Genomic DNA, 18,592 nt, shown 5'->3' on the forward strand with positions numbered 1-18,592 from the left:
TGTACTGGACTGTGGGAAAGTGTCTACCCTGGCTTGGAGGCAGCCCTGAACTGTCCCTTAGAATGAGTCATCAACCTTCTTCTGTGGGGAGTGTCAAGTCTGTCATTCCACACAGCTCCAAGAGGTGCTGCTGCTTCTATATTGCATACAGGACTTAAGAGGTTTGCTCATACCAAAGAAAGTCGGCATTGTTCTCTCTCCCAGTGATCAAGGCTCTAAGCTGTGAAAAGGTGGGACTTCTGGTAGCCCCAAGCCACACAGGACCTTAAAATGCATTGAAAACACATATCATTGCAGGCTAAATGGCCTCAGCTTTCAAAGCAAAGGATGTTACATCAATTTGTATTGAGACATTGGGACACATGAAATCAGTCCTGTGATGTAGATATTAGCTAACTAGGAAGGAAAACTACAGGAAGGAAACAAGCACTTACTGCTCCAGAAGAAGCTGAAGGACGCATCTTGTTCAACCTCACTGCATGCAACTGACACATCTCTGCATGCAGAAAACACAGGTTCCCCTACTTTAAGCAGCAGTATGCAGGTTCTTCTGACAGTAGTCTGAAAAAAGCTGTATCTATTAACTAGGACAAATGCCAAGGTACCTGTAGGTCGACATACATGACTATTCTTATCTTTCCACAGTTAACATCAGGATCCACTTGACAAGAAAATCATAAATTGCTTTACATGCTCCAGAAAGTCCAAAACTAGAAATCTAAATAATTTTATTCAGCTTGCCTTGCTGTCAACCATTTCATTTACCATGATCCCATTTACGATGTAATTATAGTGATTTTGCATCAGTAACTTCAGAAAATCATATGTTCCTGTGTACAATAACTCTTTCAACATGGTACATGTCAAATGGAATAGCTCTATGAATTCAGTCTTTAAAATAAAAATGAACCTTAAATAAATGTAAGACAGTATTTCCACAACAGCATATCCTCATCGCAAGTTGGTTAAATAGCAGGGTCTCCTCCTGGTTCCTGGCATGACAGACCACTGTTGGTAAGCCATCTGCCCACAGTAACTGGCTTTGGAAATACCCCACATATCTGCCTATTGTACAGACTCCTCTAGGATTTCTTCCCAGCAGAATAACCAAACACCAAGAAAAGATCTACAGTCCCCAATTCATTAGTTTGCCTCATAACGATATAAACACGGGGACAGATACACGCCATGCAGGGGGCACTGCGCATTTAACTAGTGACTTCTACTACAGCTTACAGCATGCTCCTGTGCCGGGCTGCCACAGGCCTTTCTTCTTGCTTTGATACAGGTGCAGATGTGGGGAAATGGGGGGTAGCATGTATGACACAGTAAGATTCTATATTCCCAGCTCTTCACCATCATGGGCTCTGAGCCATTCACATTTCAAAATGAAGACTCCGCTTGCTGCACTTTTGAGGATTTAATGTGCTGCGGCTTTAAAGGACCAGCAAGAGCTGAGACTAGACTAAGGCCCAGCACTGAGACCAATATTCCATCCTTACCTTGTTTTCTATTATTTGAGTTACATGACTAAACTTAATTTAGCATTTCCTGTCCTTTGTCAACTGAATGAAGAGCTCTAAGCTACATATTGGAAGGGCATTTCCATGTTTTAAGACAGTATATCTAATGAAACTCGCATTTCATACCAATACATTCTGTAGATGTACACACAATGTATGTAGATGTACACACATACATACAAAGATGTATATATCAAAACTACATCCCAGTGCCTACAGTCCATCACTACCTAGCTGTGGCTGGTGCCAGGCCTGGCTCTCGAGGAGCCTCCCCTGCTCTGGCCCTGGCACTGGGGTGCCAGCTCGGTGCCTCTGACATGTCAGGGCCTTGCTGGAGAGGCCGCCCTGCTCCACTCCTCACTGCGGTCTCCACTCACCTCCTTCAAACCACCGTGTCGGCTCATGTGGACAGAAAGAAAGACAAGACACCCTTCATGCTTTGCAAAAGTTTATTAGCAAATCAGAATAACAAATATATTTGTTACTTTTAACAGTCTGTACTATTTCCAGGCACTTAAAAATCAGTATTTATCTTAACAAAAATAGAGGCACATAGATTTAAAAACATCACTATTAAAATAATGGTGACAATAGTCTGATTTTAGCAAAAGTACTTGCTTTTTTTTTTTTCCAGACCATCACTCTGCTTACCTCCAGCTTCCTTACTGCTCAAAAATAATACACAGAAAATAGATTTTTCTCCCCCAACAAAGTAAATTCTGTAACATAAACTCTTCTACTGAAGTGTACTACATCTCCCATCCCACCACCTCTGCCTTCCACACTGTTTTTTTAACCCTCTTGGTTGTTCCTTGAAACCCAGCTTGAAGCCTTCCTTAAGAAGGAAACAAACCCTTGCACTGAGGAATGTGCCCTCCAGTGCTGTAAACAGTTTAATTAGACTATGCCTCCTTGAGGTGGGGCTGAATTTCCACCTCAGTGGAATAGATAGGTTGATAAATACAGAAGCTAGATTTAGAAAAACATAGTAAAACTTCCTAATAAATCACAAACATTAGTCCTGAGAACAAGAGATTTTATACTCACAGTGCACTCTCATCTGGAACAGTTAGGGAGTACTTTGGCCTGTTGCAAGTGCAGCTTGTTGTGGTTTCTGTGCAATGAATGCCACATCACTCAGGAGCCATGTGGGGCTACAAAACAACTGAGTGCCAAAGAGAAAGGCTGACCATCCTGCCCTCCCATGACTAAGCCAGCACTTCTGTCCTTAGCTGACCTAGGCACAACGATGACTGAAGACCAAATGCCATGAGCTGTCTCTAACATCTTTGTTAAAACACCACCTTACATCTTTTATAGAATTAATAAGCTGGAGCTTATGATTACACACTGCCTTGTGCTCCTCCAGCTGCCTCTCTACTGCATTCTGTCTTGCTTGCCAAGTGCTAGGATTTTACATAAGAAGGATGACCCCATGTCTGTGAGAGCACAATTCTGATGCAACAAACTAGCCGCTATTTTAACCAGGGATTAATTTTCAGAAGTGCAATTTCTGTACACCCCCTGCAATCTCCAGTTTGGAAACTGAAAGTCTTTTTCAACTCTGTGAACTGATTTGAGAGTTTATTTGGTTTTCCATAGCCTAAAGAATGAACTAACGATAACACATGGGACAGGGAAAGCAGGAAGAAAAACTGAGTAGGTAAGCTGGGCAGCTTTTTATCCAAATATATATTTTTAGTTTTCTATTTATGAAAGATTCCCTCCAGACACTGAAACAATAGCTTTTCCCATTCCTGCTCCCTTTTAATATATGCATTACTAGAGCACTTTTTGAGAATTCTGCCTGAAAAACTACACCGACAGTTCAGAAATACACCTTTAATAGAAGGTGAAAAGCCCATACTCTGCTCCTTATCTGCTGACCAGGCACATGTCCCAGGCTACGGCAGCACAACACATGAAATAAAAGGAAATTAAATATATAGTATCAAAATGCAATGCCATATTTGCTGAAACAATCATTCTCTTTCTCCCACAGTTCCTACACCTACATTCTCTACGCTCTCCTTCAACCTTCCCAGTCCACATTCACCACCACTCCCTACATGTCCCTCTCATACAAATTCCTCTCTACTGATTTTTCCCTCGTCATCTCCTTCATTATACGTTTTTTCCTTCAAATTTGACCTTCCACCTCTCTCTCCAATGCTTCTTGTAAATTTCCTTCATTTCATAGAAATACTCTCACCTGCTGCATGTTAGTGTCTGCCTAAGCAAGGATACAAAGCTACAACTCAAAGCAGCATATTTTAATTTCTTTTTTTAGAAACTGAAAGCCAGACAAAATTAACCTGATACCAGTTTTAGACACCAGTTCACACCTTCAGCTCTAAAACCTCAGCCTAGAAGTGCCAACCATAAAGCCAAACAAAAATAGTTCCTTTGTCCATCTATAGGTGTTTCTAGTAGGCTTGCTTTCTGATTTTTAATTTATTAAATGGTAAAATAAATATGAACTTCTAAGAACTAATACATTCAATGGAAAAATATGCATATTATTTACTACATTATTTAGTCTATGCACATTAGTTTCTACCAATTTTCTACCACACTGGCTTAGAAACTAACATAGTTGAAATGATGCAACTTCCTAGCACAAAGACATTACATCAATACAGAAGTGCTTACTTCCTCAATTTTGGATACAACCCCCTGAATAAAACACAGATGTTTGCAGTTTGTGCAGCGACAGCACCTACACAAATAGGTGTTTATGAATCTCTAATTGCTGGCAATAAATTAAAACAATAACAAAGTCTAATGAAGACCATTTCTTCATATACCTTGGGTTTTTAAGTGCCTTGTTTTGGTGAAGCATCCTGACATCATTCTGTAAAAATGTTGTAAGTGGGTGCATGTAAACAGTTTTTTTCTCTTTTTAACACAAAATTTCCATGGCCTCTATCATCCTCTCAGTGTCCAGAATCAGTTATACTCAAAATTGACAATGGCAGTTATGCTAGTCTTCAGCCAAAATCAATGGCCAGAGCACAATTCTTGCTGCAGTACAGTAAGTATCAAGGTTAGGATATGTAATGGCATGGAATGCGTTATGTAATGGATTTTTTCTTAATTTCTGGCAACATCAGAGTACTGCACACAGCAAAAAAACCTGTCAGATATCTGCCATTAAATGTCTATGCCAATAACAAATACAAACATTCTATTAAAAAAAAAAACTTCCTTAAGACTCTATAACAATTTCCCTGACTGAAACATTAATCATAGAATCATTGAATGGTAGGAGTTGGAAGAGACCTTTAGAGATCATCTAGTCCAACTCCTCTGCTAAAGCAGGTCCACCTACACTAGGTCACACAGGAACATGTCCAGGTGGGTTCTGAAAACCTCCAGAGAGGGAAAGTCCACACACTCCCTGGGCAGCCTGTGCCAGGGCTCCCTCACCCTCATGGTGAAATAGTTTTTTCTTATGTTTAAGTGGAACTTTTTGTGTTCCAGCTTGTGCCCATTACCCCTTGCCCTGTCACTGGACACTACACAAAAAAGAGCTGCACCATCCTCTTGACAAATATCTTTCCAACACTTTTAATGAGATCTCCCCTCAGTCTTATCTTTTCCAGGCTGAACAGCCCCAGTTCCCACAGCCTTTCCTCATAAGAAAGATGCTCCAGTCCCCTGATCATCTTGGTGGCCCTGTGCTGGACTCTTTCCAGCAGTTCCTTGTCTTTCTTGAGCTGGGAAGCTTAGAACTGGACACAGGACTCCAGATGAGGCCTCACCAGCACAGAGTAGCGAGGGAGGAGAACCTCCTTTGACATGCACACAGTCTTAATTATTGTGTGGAATGTGAATTATTCTGCAGTAAAAGCATATCAGTAGCACCCTACGTCCTGGGTGCAGTTGATATCACAAATAGACTCAAGTATCACTGAAAAATTGCTCCACATATAAAAGCACATATAAAAGCACTCCAGTTGGTGCTTGTGCTATGACATTTCCCTGGGAATCTGGATCCCAAATTTTCAAATGTTCAGTAGGCATTTTATAACATCATCCAGCTGTTGGTGTAGTTTCAGAAGTGAGAAGCATCATACCAAGGATTCAGATAATAGGTCAAAGACTGCTGTCAGGGCTGCTTTTTTTCAGCTAGGATGAAAGTTTCCTCTGCCTCCTGTTGGCAGAATTCTTGTTGCATTATCATACGCTGCTTCTCCTCTGATGAGTGGCTTTTCTTTGTGAAAGATCCTCACTGTTACTTTCACAGTTTCTCTGAAATACAAAGACCACAATGTTTCAGTTACATAAACGAGACAGCATGTTCCTGAACATGATATTCCAATATTTTTAGTGTATTATCTACTGACCAAAGTAGAGCTAATAGGAATCACTCAGTTTCATTCCAGAAGGTCGCATGCACTGCAGGGGTCCATCCCTACTCTCCTTCACACAGTTCGGCACAAGACCAGCAGTGCAGACTCTCTCCACCACTGCTCAGCTCTCAGTCAGACAGCACAGTCACTGCTATGGTATCCAAGCATCATCTGCAGTCTTCATGCTGGTCCTCTACAGAATAAATATGGCTAGGACCTAAAGGCTTTCCAGAGTCATCAGTACTCCTTGCCCAACATTTACATCACGGCAACACAATTTATAGCAGCATTAAAGAGACACAAAAGATGCCTCAGTCCTGTTTGGTTTCCCCCTCAAATCTACTGTCACTCTGTTGGGCCACGCATCCATCAAGGACAGCCAAACTCCCTGCACAGTAAAACTGGTCCTTCTTCCCAACAGAGAAATGTACCTACCAAACTTGGATCCTGAATTAGGACCTTTTTCACCAGTGAACGAGATAAGTGGTTGCACAATGAGACAATACGATATGAAAGCTAGAGAGAGAGAGAAGAATGAGAATTTGACCATACATATGCAGTGCAAGACATATCCAAACATATTTCCTTTATCTACTGTGCATTATAATTTCACATTCAAGCTCTGTCTTGCTCTCTGATCCCATCAGGCCTGGGAAGCCTTACATGAGAGGATTAAAGCCTCGCTGTCATACCTTCCATCGCCTTCTGGCATACTGCGTTTTGAAGTTTTCCATGTTAACAACAGATGCTTGCCGAACCAAAGTCTGCTGCTTGTCCACTGGCTGGAAGATAAGAGAGCAGTTTTATTGCTTGCTTGACTCCTTTTGGTGCGTAAAATACATAAGATTCTTCACATGTTCTGGAGCTGGCTGAAAAGAATGCTGGCTGGGGAGGCCCTGGATTCGTACAGGTAAAAGTAGAAGAAAAAGCAATTAAACCTAGTCCACTCTGTGCTTGGACAGGATTCCTTTGAACTCAAAATCCTAGAATCAGTATATGGCCAGTGCTCACACTTGGCCCTGCACACAAAGTTTTTCTGAGAAGTTCCACTGCTGCCCCTTTCTAGCCACTCAGCCTGGCATAAAAGGGTATCACATGGCATGGACTTTACTCCAGCCTCCACTTCTGTCTTGTGCTTCATAATGATCCACACAAAAAAACCAAACAGAAAGTCTCTGAACAGTTTTTCTAGCCAAAGAACAAGGTGAAGGACAGCTCTACAAAAAACAGGAGGTCACTAAGAGGGTGCTCAGGTAATGCTTTCACTTTGTAAGTAGCTTAGGTGCTTCTCAGCACATACCTGCACCATCTCCATTTTCTCTGGACTGAGCTTATATTAGTGGGCCTTTATTCACTTAAAGGCATTGAGAAAGCAATGAAAACGTTCAACAGAGACCCAACAGAAATTAGATGGAACTGCTCTTCAGGGGTTTTGCAGATGCTTGCTAGAAATCACAACAGAATAGGGCTAAACTCAGCATCATCACACCATTAGGCACCTGCTTCCTTTGGAATTTTCAAGTAGTTTTCTTATAGTGGCCTTTTACAAGGATATTTTAAAACAAAGATACATTAGAGCTTTTTCCTAACTTCCAATGTATGGCTTTTCATTTTATTCTAGCACATATTTTCTGAGTTGTGCTTCAACAGGTTTTTCTTTTATCAGGCTAATTTAAACACCATAGAAGAAAATAATTAAAATGTGCTCTGCTAACAGACACTCAAAAGACACATGGGTGAGTCTGGAGACAGCCATTTCAGATCTGAAATGAAAAACATGGAACATTCATGTACATGTGAAATGTGGAATAACTTCAGAGAGCATCAGCTGTACTCTACAACTGAAATACTAAACAGGTACTGGAAAGTGGCTCTTTTCCCATGTCTCAGAAAGCTGGCTGATAAAACCTTTTCTGCTTATCAAAACCTCAGCAAGGCTCAGGAAACCTGCCACTGTAAGTAATCAGCAGTTAGTCTGAGATTGACAGATCCCAAGCAAAATTAGAAGGTAGCCCAAGAAAAGTATATTCATAAGGAGATTTGGTCAACACTGGACTTGCCAGCAATCACAGAACCACTGATTTGGGAACGAGCCTCGGCAGATTGTCTAACCTCAATGCCCTGCTTAGGGCAAGGTCAGCTACTGCAGCTTGCCAGGACCATATCCCATTTGGGCTTCAAAGGAAGGAGACTCTGCAGCTCCAACAAAATATTTCAGTGTTTGATAGCTCCTTTAGTAAATAAATTTGTTTGCTTCTTTTAATGTTTAAAAGAAATTGTCTTCTTTTTCTCTGTGCTCATTGCCTCTTGTCCTATCATTGGACGCATGAGTAGAGTGTCTCTTTTATTCTCCATTCCATCATGTATTTATACAGATTGAAAAGATTCCCCTCAGGCCTTCTCTTTTTGACATTAAATAATTCCAGCTTTCTCAGCCTCTCTCCCTTTGACAGACACTTCAGTCTCTTCATCGTTTCCACAGCACTCCATCAAACTCACTCCAGTAGCTTTTGCTGACATTACCATAATAAAATGGGAAAAAGTTAGCTGTCATTCAGTATTAGTGACAAGGATACATACTACCATATTTCTGAAGGAGCTCAGGCTTTGTCCTTAAACCACATCCAGTGTGTGAAAGCACAAACATTGATACCCTGTCAATAAATCTATGAGGAAGGAATTGCAATACCAGAGTATGGAAAAACGGGGAAAAAAAATCAGAATTCAAACATGTGCCTAAAATTGTCCGACGCCCACCTAGTGTTAAAGAACAGATGTTCCACAAACCCTGACACGATCCTTCTGAAAATGAAGCACCTTGAACTCCAAAATTACATCAAAATTTATGTAGACCGGACAATTGTGTCTGACAAATGGAGCAAAAAAACACAACCAAAATCAGATCTGGTAAAAGTGGAAAGAGAAAGGCCAGAAATTAACCTTTCAAAGATTACAGAGTTTATGCAATGACAACCATTCTAGCAGCTCTGATTTGCACATGTAGGAGGTGGATAATCTAGAAATATTTATACTGAACTGGACTAGAATGCAATCAAGCCGGGTACTTGAAAATGCAAGAATACCAAAGGAGAGCAGAAAACACATCAGTGCAGATTAAAACTTGGGTTTTTTAACCAAAATAATTGATAATGAGACAACAAATTCGCTTTTCTCATCAAATGCTATAGGTGTAGCATTTGTGCAGCTGTCTCAGCTGTAATTCAAAGAGCCAAGCTATCAGCTAGGCCTAATTCCCATTTAGATGTATACAACCTTTGCATGCAACAGAACTGGGACATTTAAGCATTAAATACCATTTCCCCATGCTGCAAACGGCTAGCATGGTGCAAAAAAGCATTGAGTAGAAATCAATTTGAAGTGGAAAAAATGTCACTGGCTAAACGTCAGCTGTACAATCATCATGAAAAATTTCTAACTGCCCTTTCAGCAGTAGAACCATTGCTGGATCAAAATAGCTCACTTTACAATACTCCAGCCTGTTAATAACTGCCACTCAATTTCTAAATAGCCTGCAAACCAGCGACCTTGTCATTTTCACAATCATCAGGATATCTTCTCAAAAGCAGTGTGTCAGTGACCTCCTTCAGCTCAGAGGGCACTAGCCTCCAGGATTGAGTCACAACAATATTAGTCTCACCCAAACATGCTCAGGAACAGAGTGGCCTGATTTAATGTTCCTTCTCATTGTGCCAGTGCATTTGTTCCCAAAGAAAATCTACATGAAAACAGAATATGAGATCATAGTTGAGGCAAGGAAGAGTTTTATTCTTGAGAGTATTTTCTGCAGATATTTGTTCTCACTAAACTCCAAGTTACTTTTTAAGAACAAAAACGCTCCCATGTTCACAGGAAAAAAAATAACCCTGTGTTCTGGTTCCCCGGGACAGTATCTTATGGGTCTTCCAGCCCCAAGGAACCTGCAGGAATTCCGATCAAAGCATTTTAAGAGAAGAAATAGACAGTAAAATTCTCCATAACTTTTGTCACAGTGGAAGCCAATTCTCCCCAGCCATCAACACCAGCTTGCTAGGGACATCTGGCTATCTACACTACTTTGAAACTTTTGAAAACTTTATAACTTCTGCAGAGAAAAATGCCACAAAGAACATGAAAAGCAGATTAATATCGCTAAGCCAAGGGTCTGCAAACTTCTAAATTAGCTGCAGACCTAAGCTGGCAACTCTTTTTGGTACACAGAAGCTTGATATCTCTTCTTCAATCACCAGCTACATCATGTGGGAACAATTGCATCCTGTGTTAAAAAAAATATTTATTGTGTCCAAAAATGAGATGGGTACATCTGTGCATATTGATTAGTACAATCAACTGACTGATTTGAAATATAAGCCAGCCAGGCATGATTCAAAATTTAGGACAATTTTTCTTCTGCTTTCTAAAACTTAAGAAAAAAAAATATCTTTACAGCAAGAACTAGTCTCAAATCCCACACCACAGATTAAATTAGTTTTAGCTTTGTCATCTTCTTTATTGTAGAAAGCAAACCAGAGCTCCATGTTATCACTTAACACTCAAAAATATCTGCACTGTAAAATTAGATACACAGCTATTGGAACAGTTCATGACGAGTTCCCAGATGTGTTTTTTAATAGGATTTATTTATTGTATGGGACAGAAAACTTAGCCCAATTTTGAAGTAAGGAATTAATCAGCAGCTAACACCTTTCACAGAAGATTTCACTCAGTGTTAAGTGGCCTAAAAAGTAATCCTAGTTTTTCTTCCGCAGCAACCATTCCACAGAGAATTTATGCAGTACTAGTTACATTTTAAATTACTATACCTTTACTTTGTTTTACAGGACAGATTTAACTTTTGCAAATATTTCCCTCATATGGGCTACAGAACTGCTTGCAGCAGTTCTACACAACTTCTACCTTCATCCAAAGATGCTATCTTCAGATTTTTACTAGTTTCCAGGCACTCGGCTTCTACTAAGTACAGACTGACCTACTGTTTATTCCAAGTTAATTACTTGGTAATATTTGGGAATTCTAATGCATGAAGAAGTGTGATATAGGTGATGCAAAAGGCTGAAGGGTTAGATTTGTCCATATAACTGTGATATTCTAGCTCAGACACAAAATATAGGGGGAAAAAAACCCAACTTCAACACTACAAACCACTGGGAGTTCATGGTTTTGGTCAGCATCTCATGCAATACATCAACATTTATATTTTAGTTTTTGGTGATGTTTTGGTGTAGAAACTATGCACCGAAAACTTTTTAAGCTGCTGTACAATGAAAGAGGCAGCAAACTGCACCTAATGCGACCTACAACATCATTGATTTGCTTCTGCTACATCAAGATTCAACCCTGCAAGAAATTCTTCCCAGCGAGATCTATTTAACAGCTCCATTAGTGATTCATTAATATCTTTGTTGAAAACTGAGTCAATACAGGTTTCATTTTCCAGTTGAAAACTACTCATTAAATCCTGTATCCACTTGAGTTCCTCAGAAAGTTCTTGACTGAGAGATTCATATTGACACTGCAGATCAGCATATTTCCCAGTGATGCCTGTAAGACTGGCGCCTACACTCTTGATATCATCTTGTAGATGTCTTTTCAAGGATTCCATTTTACGGTACTCATACTTCATCTGAGACAGCCTGTGCCTCACAGTTTCATTCTCTTCCTTATACCAAGCTTCTTTCTCATTATAAATGGAAACCAGAGCATCAATGTCCGCCTGTAAGGAATCATGGGACGCAGCCAAAGTGCTGAAACCCCGTTCAGTAAGTGAAATGTCTTCTACTACTCGAGCAAAGCGCTCAAAGTTGATGTAGGTATTATTGGGGGGCATACTTGAATGGCACTTTATGGTGTACTCTCTCAGGTGTTTTGTCTTCAGCTGTGTGTTCTCAACCTTCTTGTTTTCTTGGACTTTTGTTTCTTCTTTCAGCTGGTAAGTCATCAGATAGAGGAACCAATATTACTGAATGTTCACAAGACAGTGTGGTAATTCAAAAGCTCTACACAAAGGATGCAGCTCAAACTTCCACAGTGCTGGGAGATTCTTTGCTCCCACAGGTTTTCCTTCATGCATGTGATTAAAGGAAAAAAACATGACAACAAAAAAACCAAACTAACAAACCCAAAAGCAAATGTGACAAGTGATATGCATTCATTCCAATGTGATAAATGTAACTAACAGGGCAACAGGGCTGCAATTTATTTTGATGTTCATTTTTAGCAGTTAACAGCCTCAAAGCTATCAATATTTGTAAGAGGAAAAATAACAACCTGAAAACACTCAAGTTAATGTTTTGTGCAATGCAATGCAAAAACTGCATTTCAAGCATCCTTGTTAGTCATGCTGAGATTAGCTAAACATATTTTCAGTATGAGATTTAGCCTAAAAAGCAAGCAATATTTATGATGAAAAAAATACATACAGACACACAACTGTGAGCAATTCAGCACACTTGATACAGCAGTTATATCTTGAGAGAAATTATATTTTCCATGTTGGCTGTAATCAACTGGCAACTCAAGAAAACATTAAACCAAACATGTAGTGCATGTCCATGCAAACAAAGAAGGAGGATGGAAAAATGCCAAGTCTAGTCTAATATGGGACACTGTAATGTTCAAACATCACAGCTCTGTCACTCTTTTTGAAAGTTATGGTAATAAAAGAAGTCATTTCCAGAAATCCAAGGATTTAGACAGACTCAACCAAGTTCTTCCCAGTATATCTGACACATCTAGGGTGCCTAGGCACTTAGAGGGCACTTTTCCATTTCAAACCCCAATAAGAGTGAGAATATCATCCCTGTTTTGCTTGTGGTAAAAAACCTGTGTCTTTATTCAGTCTTACCGTTATCCATGGATGAGACAGAGCTTCCTGAATCGTAAGTCGTTTCCTAAAAAACAACACAAAAATCCCCCTGGTCTTGAATGTGAAGTAGCTGGTTCACAAGCACATTGACTCACACTTCTTCCAGACTTTATATAAAGCATTTATCAAGATAATGCCAGGACTAACTCTCAAATTTCAAGGTTCTGTTTCTCCATGAGGTACACTGCTTGTGCGGTTTAGGAGCTGTGCTAAGTTTCAGTAAGCAGCTGTCCTCGATCTGCACAATTTTAATTTTTACTTGATTAAAATGACCTGTACTTTTGTGTCTCCTTCCATTAAAAAAATTATAAATATTACTTTGTTTTCTAATCCTACACGGTTAGGAAATTCTTTCTACAGAACTTTAATATAACCATGTCTGAATCAAGGTGTAGAACATAGTTTAGTGGTGGGCTTGGCACTGTTAAGTTAGTGGCTGGACTTGATCTAAAAGTCTTTTCCAGCCAAACAATTGTACGGTTCTATGAACATTAACTATATCAAACTATCCTTTGGAACAGGGTATTATATCAGTGACATTTCCTGAAAGCAAAATTTCTGAGAGGAACACTTAAAACCTAATTAAACCTGACCAATCCTAACTTCCTTTGACAGGGTGGCAGTTTGGTGATGAGCACATTAAAAGCAAAGGTAGAAACACAAAGCATTGCACAGGGACTGCTTCTGTATATGGGACAAATATCAGTATCACTGTCTTGTCCTTTCTTAAAAGGAGGTTGCTAGATCTGTACAAACCTCTCATTACATCCCATCTACTCGAACCTATTAAAAGGCATGAAGATTTGCAGAAATCTTGACTAAACAGCTTGCCTCTTTCTCTCCAGTACTTATCTTCTCCTGTAATGAAGCCATTATAAAAGAACTGCAATGGCCTGACTCCTCCTCAGAACATAACAGGGTTATGGGGAAGGAGATGCTACTTCTGTCTGCACTTTATTCAAAGTAAGAAAGATTAAAAAAAGGTCTGTGGTTCCTATAACCTGGGAATAAAGACCTGCATAGCTATCATGCAAATTCTAGGTGATCACAACAGAGACAGGGACTTAAGGAACAATTCCACTATGAGCATATGTAAATATTTTTCTGCCCTCGTACCACTGGAAGCATAGTCTGGGATTATGTCACCTCCATGCAAGTAGTTTATAGTAGATTGAAATATTAGTCATAATTATCCTGATCTAGAGATTTAGCACATCATTCTCAGCCCTTCACCTACAACCCGTTGTACCATCTTAACTCAGATAAGAATGCAGACCCACAAGTGACATTTAGTTCAAGGAATATGGTTCCTTTTCTTATGGTTTCAGGGCACAGCCATCAACTAGAGGCACAGCAGCATTTTCCTTGTTTTGCTCTTGAATGGCAACACCACTGAAAGCTTTGCAGGTTACTCATCATGCTACGCTTCACCCAGTTTTTCTTTAGCGACAAATGGATCTTGCTGAATTTTTACTTACCGTGTGTCTTTCACCAGGAGTTTCCGAATAAAATCTTTTGCCAGGTCACTGGTATTGCTGAAAAATTCTTCATCAAATTCATAATTTACAGCTGTGATGTTGGCAAGTGTTTCTTGTTTAGTTTCTCCAAGGAAAGGTGATGCACCACTAAGCCTAGATAAGTCAGCAAGAAGAAGAATCAACTGAAAAATAAACAGTAGAGGTCTCCTAATGAAACCACAGTGACCGTGTAATATACTCTCAGAACATTTGTGGAACTTGTGTTGTAGCAGCCATGCCATGTGGGATGGCCATGGCCAGTCCAGCTCTGGCTCACTACATCTGTAGTTATGAGTCAGGCTCGTCCTGAAAGTCTCTAGTGCAGCACTAATGTGTGCAGACAGATAAAACTGCACAGATGCTCCTCTCCTGTCTCATTGAAGTCATTGCTAATCAATCTAGAGAAATCTTCAGCTGAAGAGAGTCTCCATTCCTGAGAATCCACAAACACTAGCAGGCAGAAGCCTCTATCAGCTTCAAGCATATCAAGCAGTGTTTTCTTGGGATAGGAAAAGCCCTGTCCCTACTGCTTTCTGACTGCAAGGCTGACAAGTTCCCCACACAGTGGGTTCAGCCAAGAGACCTTTCTCAGCAGGAATCAAGATACAATGTGTGATCCGAGGTCAGGTGTGTGGCCTGGCCTAGGGGCCAACTCTGCTGGAGAGGTAGGGCCATGCTGCTTATTAAAAGGAATCCATAAACAAAAGGCCTTTGGCTGCAATAAAATCCCACTGTTTCTGAACAATTCAAAAATTCCCTCTGTTTCCTTCTGCTCTATTCTTACTCTGCAAGAATACAATGAAGAAATCATCATAATAAAATGCCATTCAGCAGTCTTCACTTAGACAAAAAAAGCTTTCATGCTGCTTCGCCTATCAGTCAGCTGTGACTGACGACCTTCATCTTTGATGACAATTTACCTCTGCTCCACAAAACTCACGTGTCAGAACAAATTCACTGCAGATTCCCTCTGCCCTGCCTCCCCTCTCCTCCCCTTCCCCCCCCCCCCCCCCAAACCTACAAGGATGCTGACTTGCAAAACTCTGGTTTACGGGAAATGTTATTTATATCAAGGAAATTGATCTCATCCCTTTTTAAAAATCTTGTAGGCTGTTATTATGCTTATCTTATTATGTCTAGCTTTGATAGCATAGTTTCAGGATGCAGCAGGCTCAAAACAGGACTGCAGTAGACTCCTGGGACCTAAATTGATGTTTGAATATTAAATTGATTGCTTACGTGATCCTCCTCAACAGACCTTTCACCTTGTCTGTATTGCCACTGCCACAATGACAGGGAATCTAGGAGTAAGCAGCAAGTTAGATGGGACCATCTAACTGGCCATTCAGCCCAGTTCCCAGCTACCATATGTGGTTTTATCCACAGAATAATCATTTGAGTGCATAACGTGTTTCATCTCCCTCTACAACCGACACAGCATGGCAGCATGACTGAGGTCTTCCAACTGATGCAGTAAATTTCACCCCATAAGCCACAGCCAGTCTCATTTCGGGTTTTTCATACTTCCTCTTAGCCTTTTGTTCTATTTCTGTTAGCTACAAAGGCAGCTACAAGGAGGAACCTTGCCACAGACCATCGGCATTCCAAAACAAGAGCTTGGAAACCTCCCCTAGAGCCTTGCTTTCTTTTCCCTTTCTCAAAACCATGTCATGAAGCAGCTGTAATTCCACCTTCTGGCCCTCCAACATCAGCCAAAACCAGCAGTGCCCTATTCTCCTCTGAATTTTTTTTTTTCTCCTCAGTCTTGAGGTTTGTGCAATGGGAGGATTCTGAAAACTCAACACCTAATGCCAATGATTTTTGTTATATCCTGCCTCAGCGCCTGTAAACATCTAACAGGAGACCTCAGTAACAAAGTCTTCACCCTTACAAATCAGGACCAGGGAGTCCTGATTGGTAATAAACTAAACACGAGCCAGCAATGTGCCCTCATGGCCAAGAAGGCCAATGGCATCCTGGGATGCATCAAGGAGAATGTGGCCAGCAGGTCAAGGGAGGTTCTTCTCCCCCTCTACTGTGCCCTGGTGAGGCCTCATCTGGAGTCCTGTGTCCAGGTCTGGGCTCCTCAGCTCAAGAGGGACAGGGAAGTGCTGGAGAGAGTCCACCACAGGGCCATCAAGATGATCAGGGGACTGGAACATCTTTCTTATGAGGAAAGGCTGCAGGAACTGGGGCTGTTTAGAAAAGAGGAGAACGAGGCGGGATCTTATTAATATTTACAAATATCTAAATGGTGGGTGTCAGGAGGTTGGGACATCCCTTTTTTCTGTTGTATCTAGTGACAGGACAAAGAGTAATGGGATGAAGCCAGAACAGAAAAAGATCCATTTAAACATAAGAAAAAACTATTTCACTGTTCAGGTGAGGGAGCCCTGGCACAGGCTGCCCAGGGGGCTTGTGGAGTCTCCTTCCTTGGAGGTCTTCAAGACCCATCTGGATGCGTTCTTGTGTGACCTGATCTAGGTTGACCTGCTTGGGCAGGGGGGTTGGACTGGATGATCTCTAAAGGTCCCTTCCAACCCGACCATTCTATGATTGTATGAATCACTCCGCCATTTATTGAATTACAGACTTGTAAGCATTTTGCTCTCTGCACCTCATGATGGCATCCCTTTGATTACTGCCATGTATGCTGAAGTAGGCAGTATCATTAAACATACCGTTTTTATTCAGAATTCTTCAGAACAAAAGGCTTTAAAGTGAACAGGCAATACTGGTTAAAGGTATAAAAATTTCTAGTGCATAGCATATCATGCAAGCTGACACCTCCTCTTATAAAAAACACAATCTTTTTTTCCTATACATTTGTAGGAAAATGAATTTCAACCTTAATTACTACAGCACTCAGTACTAGCCCACCAGGTAAATCAGATCTCTTTCACCAGATACAGTACCCAAACCTACTGCATTATTCTGCCCTGGGACAGAACTCTCAATGCAACAGAAAAATCTCGAGAGCATCTGTCTATGCATCACTGGAATCACATAGCAGCTATTCCCAACCACTTACCTTCAATTCCCAAGTTTTCTTCTTATCATTTAGGAATACACATAAACAGCAATTTACAAAGTTTAATGTCCTCTCAATTACACATCACTGAAGGTCAGAGTGTTGATAAAAACCAAGGATCTGAATGATATTTTTAATCCCTTTACCTGAGCTTGGGTTTACCTGTCTTTTTCTGTACCACAGAACAGAAGGGAATTTGTTGCACTGAAATCTGATTTCTCAGACTCCATCTTAAACCTCTCTCAGCTGCTTGCCCCCAGGAGGCCCACGGAACCTCATTTTTTTGGGAGTTTGAACTTGTCATAATTTCCTACTTTTACGGATTTATCTCTTTTTTTTTTTAAATATATCTTTTTTTTTTCCCTTGTACTCACTTACAGCAATAATACTTACAACCAGTCTTTATTAGCTTTAACAAGCCATTTTCAATCCTGTAAGACAAATTCTCAGTTCCCAAGGTAAACTTCTCTGTTCCTATTGCAGCTTAAATTCACTTTCTTGAATATGAGTGACAACATTTATACACAGTAATCTAGACTGCTGCCTTTACAAGAAAAAACTTAAACCTTCCCTCTTTTCATCTGAAATAACTCACCTTGTAAATGGTACTATTACACTTGTTACTTCTTTTCACACACTGATAGCTCACAGTCCAGGCTGCAGGACAACATTTGCCCATTAGACAAACCACTGCCCATCCCATGTGTGCAGCTCCTTTCTTATATGACTAGAAGATAGAGCAGTTTCCTACTAGTGGTACTTTAGGAACACTTCTAGAGGAATGAATATATTGTACTCACAGTATGTAGGTGATGACTCCTATGCTCCTAAAAAACAAAAGAGATTAATTGCAGAGGTTCTGCATAACTTGTATTCCTCCTAATGTACACAATGTGAAAAAGTGAACAGTAGTTGCTATACAGGCAGGACAGCCATCGTGGTTTTATATAACTGCTAATATAAAAGAATGGTGTTTCAGGGAAAGCATGGGTTTTACATTTAACTTCAAGTAATGTTGATATTTAAGTCTCTATCTGTTTCTACTTTAGCAGGTATTTATTACAGTACATATCAGAAACAAACAGAAATACGGACATTTTATTTGGGGTGACTTCTTCTGCCTGACTTCTCAGCAGATCATATTAATACATAGGTCTCCTCTGCATGCAGTGTTCTTATAAATACAGCTGTCACAAGCACTGCAGGAACCTGTTTTCTTTAAAGAGTGCTCCTCTGCAGTGGACAGTGGGAAACTATTAACTATATAACTGCCATCAATAGAG

At 40.4% G+C, this 18,592-nt stretch overlaps 1 protein-coding gene across 3 annotated transcripts in view; it reads right to left on the reverse strand.

Moving 5' to 3' along the window:
* Positions 1-1,984: 1,984 nt before the first annotated feature.
* Positions 1,985-18,592, reverse strand: part of DAPK2 (death associated protein kinase 2) — a 54,283-nt gene continuing 37,675 nt past the window's right edge. The window contains exons 8-13 of one of the 3 annotated variants that reach the window (XM_061999656.1): positions 18,110-18,136; positions 14,240-14,392; positions 12,741-12,786; positions 6,571-6,660; positions 6,314-6,394; positions 1,985-5,777 (exon numbers count right to left, since the gene is read on the reverse strand). In XM_061999656.1, coding sequence (XP_061855640.1) covers positions 5,706-5,777; positions 6,314-6,394; positions 6,571-6,660; positions 12,741-12,786; positions 14,240-14,392; positions 18,110-18,136 — 469 coding nt within the window. In that variant the 3' untranslated portion in view covers positions 1,985-5,705. Of the gene's footprint in view, positions 5,778-6,313; positions 6,395-6,570; positions 6,661-9,638; positions 11,823-12,740; positions 12,787-14,239; positions 14,393-18,109; positions 18,137-18,592 lie in introns of those variants that run through there. The other 2 variants (XM_061999657.1, XM_061999655.1) reach the window with 2 other exon arrangements.

Source organism: Colius striatus, chromosome 7, assembly GCF_028858725.1.
Source record: "Colius striatus isolate bColStr4 chromosome 7, bColStr4.1.hap1, whole genome shotgun sequence".
Classification (NCBI taxonomy): Eukaryota; Metazoa; Chordata; class Aves; order Coliiformes; family Coliidae; genus Colius; species Colius striatus.